Source organism: Oxyura jamaicensis, assembly GCF_011077185.1.
Source record: "Oxyura jamaicensis isolate SHBP4307 breed ruddy duck chromosome 10 unlocalized genomic scaffold, BPBGC_Ojam_1.0 oxy10_random_OJ71299, whole genome shotgun sequence".
Classification (NCBI taxonomy): Eukaryota; Metazoa; Chordata; class Aves; order Anseriformes; family Anatidae; genus Oxyura; species Oxyura jamaicensis.
This window is the reverse complement of record NW_023304216.1, coordinates 1-3,022: the sequence shown is the minus strand read 5'-3', so window position 1 is coordinate 3,022 and position 3,022 is coordinate 1. Positions and strand designations below refer to the sequence as shown.

The 3,022-nt window shown below is 65.1% G+C and overlaps 1 protein-coding gene across 1 annotated transcript; it reads left to right on the top strand.

Annotated features, from left to right (window-relative positions):
- Positions 1 to 676: 676 nt before the first annotated feature.
- LOC118157749 (stomatin-like protein 1) lies at positions 677 to 2,605 on the top strand (the record flags this gene model as incomplete). Its single annotated transcript, XM_035312213.1, has 4 exons — positions 677 to 1,417; positions 1,606 to 1,712; positions 1,815 to 1,964; positions 2,363 to 2,605. Coding segments are annotated over exons 1-4 (648 nt in total), but the record flags the coding sequence as incomplete, so codon positions are not given.
- Positions 2,606 to 3,022: the final 417 nt, after the last annotated feature.

The following is a 3,022-nucleotide window of genomic DNA, read 5'->3' as shown; positions in this document are numbered from 1 at the left end:
GCCCCCCCCCCCTTATTTCTCCCCCCCCCTTTACCACTGTACCCACCCCACGCAGCAGTTCAGCACCCCGCTGTGCCCCCCATCTCCTCCCACCCCAGCCGCAGCTCCCTTTGCGGGGGGGGGGGGGCGCTGTGCCCGCCCATCCCTTCTGCCCCGCCTGCAAAGCGGCGAGGACCCCCCCCAGACACCCACTTACCGTCGGAGGTCCCGGAGGGCCGAGGGGCTTCGGGGCTGCCGGGCATGCGGGTGGCGGGGGGGGCCCGGCCGAGGGCTCTCACTTTCGTTTCTCCGGGCAGCCGGGGGGAGGAGGAAGAGGAGGAAGAGGAGGAGGAGGAGCTGGGGGAGGAAGGCGGGATGGCGGGAGCGGGGCGCGGTGCCAAGGGGCGGGCTGCTGGGGGAGGGAGACGGAGTGGGGTCACGCGTGGGGTGCCCCCATCCCACCCACGTGTGGCCACTCGCCCCTCCAACCCCCCAGCCCCGCACCGCACTTTGGGGTGCTGGTTTTGGGGGAACAGTCGGGTGTAGGGGGGTGTTGTTATGGGGGGTGCTGGTATGGGGGATGCTGGTACCTGGGGGATGCTGGCACTATGGGATCGGAGGGCTCAGCTGCTTTGCAGGATCCCTGCGCCTGGCTGGCTGCCGCTGCCTTTAGGGCTGCGCCCCCGGCCCCCACTTCAGCCAGGGGGGCTTAAAAGCGACCCCACTGTTCTCAGCGCTGCTCCCCGCGGGGTCCCCACCTCCCTTTGCCGGCTGCCGAGCTGGAGGAGCGGCGTTTCTGCGGCATGGGAAGGCCGCGCCGGAGCAGGAGCTGCTGGGAAAAATCTCTCTGTTTGGTTTTTATGGGGCCAGGGCACCCTGCGGGGCCGGGGGACCCTCTGGAGCCCCCCGAGGCATGAGCTCGGTGGAGGACCCGCTCCTCCCCGCGGCTGCCAGAGCAGTTCCCGAGCAGGGCGCCCCGGAAAAGCTCACCCAGCCGAGAGCCTTTCGGTGCGGTGCCGTCAGCAGCCACATGACGTGCAGACCAGGAAGCGCCGGGAGCTCCCTCCTTCCTCGCTGCCGCAGCATCCTCATCCTCGCCGCGGCCTGGGGGTCTCCAGGAGGATGGCAAGTCCCCAGCCCCCAGCCCGGCTGGGGCACCAGCTAGGAAAACATAGTAAAAATTGCTTTATTTGAGCAGGCGCCCTCCGGCGCGGCAGCAGGGCTGTTGTTTGGGGTTTTTGTTTTGTTTTTTTTCTCGCTGCCTCTCCGGCCGTGCGGCGGGGCGGCGCGATGTTCAGCCGCTCGGGGTACCAGGCTCTTCCCCTGGGGGACTTCGACCGCTTCCAGCAGTCCAGCATCGGGCTCTATGGTGCCCAGAAGGGCTTCTTCTCCTTCGGGGCCAAGCAGGACCCCCTGGGTCCGGCTGGGAACGGTGCAGGTGAGCCCGGAGCTTAGCGGGGAGGTGCTGCCTTCCCGTATATTGGGGTTTTTCTGTAGGGTGTCGCTCTGTCTGGCTGCCCTCACGCTGCTGCCTCCCCTGGGGCGTGGGGAGAGGCACGGCTGGGGGGTGCTGGTGGGGAAGGGGGTGTCAGAGCGGGTGCACATCCCCTGCTGCCCCCCCCTCAGAGTCCTCCCAGGGCTGGCTGTCCTGGATCTGCCATGGCATCATCACCTCCCTGGTCTTCCTGCTGATGGTCGTCACCTTCCCCATCTCCGGCTGGTTCGCCTTGAAGGTAAGGAGCGGGGTGGCAACCTGGCCTCTGTGGGGTGCGCAACTCCTTCCTGGCATGGCCCGGGTTTGTCCTTCTGCCCTGGCCCACATTTTCCCTTCCTAGATTGTGCCCACCTACGAGCGAATGATCATTTTCCGCCTGGGTCGCATCCGGGCACCGCAGGGACCCGGCGTGGTCCTGCTGCTGCCCTTCATCGACCACTGGCAGCGCGTGGACCTGAGGACCAGGGCCTTCAACGTGCCCCCCTGCAAGGTGAGCTGCCCTCGAGACATCCCCAAAGCACCCGGAGAGGCTGGGTTTTCACGTTGTGCTGCCTGCAGCGTTCGTTTTCTCCACCCTCGTGGGGGGAATCGTCGGGATCCCCGCCCAGGATCCCTCCTCTGCCTGGGGCTGGAAAGCTCCCCTTGGCCTTGCGCGCCTTGTTCAACGCATGTTGAACATCTCCAAGACATCAACCCCTATCTGGATGTCCCCTAGTAACAGTTGGAAGCTGGCTTTGATGTTCAGATTAGCCCAAATGTCATCATTTGGGTTGGGTTTGTTCCTTATCAACCTCTTGTTAAAGCGATCTAGAGCCGGTTCCCGGTCACGGGCTCTCGGGCTGGGCTATGGGGTGGGGAAGGGGAGAGATCCTGAGTCCTCTCGCCCAGCTGACCTCCAGGGACGGCGCGGTGATCTCCATGGGCGCCGACGTCCAGTTCCGTGTGTGGGACCCGGTGCTGTCCGTGCTGGTGGTGAAGGACCTCGTGGCGGCCACCCGCATGACGGCGCAGAACGCCATGACCAAGGCGCTGGGGAAGAAGAGCCTGCGGGAGATCCACGCCGAGAGGCTGCGCATCGGGGAGCAGCTGCTGGTGAGGAGAGCCCCGGCCCTGCTCGGCCCCGAGCGCGTGGGGTGGGAATGGTGCGGAGAAGCCGACGTGTCTGGTTCCACCAGGAAAATGGGCTGCAAGTGGGAAAGGGTGCTGGGGAGGGAAGCAGGGAGGAAGGGCAGTGTCTGCTGCCCACCGTGGGCCAGGGCAAGGGCTTTTGGGTTAAATGTCTACAAAATAGGATCTAAAAGGGGGTTGGAGTGATATGGTGGCATCTCGGGGGTCTCTGGGAAGAGATGTGCTGCCTGGTAGACCACTGTGGACGTGGGTCAGGCCAAGAGCTTGTGGGTTAAACATCTACAAAGGATCCAAAAGGGGCTGGAGTGATATGGTGGCATCTTTGGGATCTCTGGGATGATCTGGTGGAGCCCCGTGCCAGCCCATGGTGACCAGGAGAGCAGCCTGGGAGGGAGCAGTGGAAAGAGAACCCACTAGAGC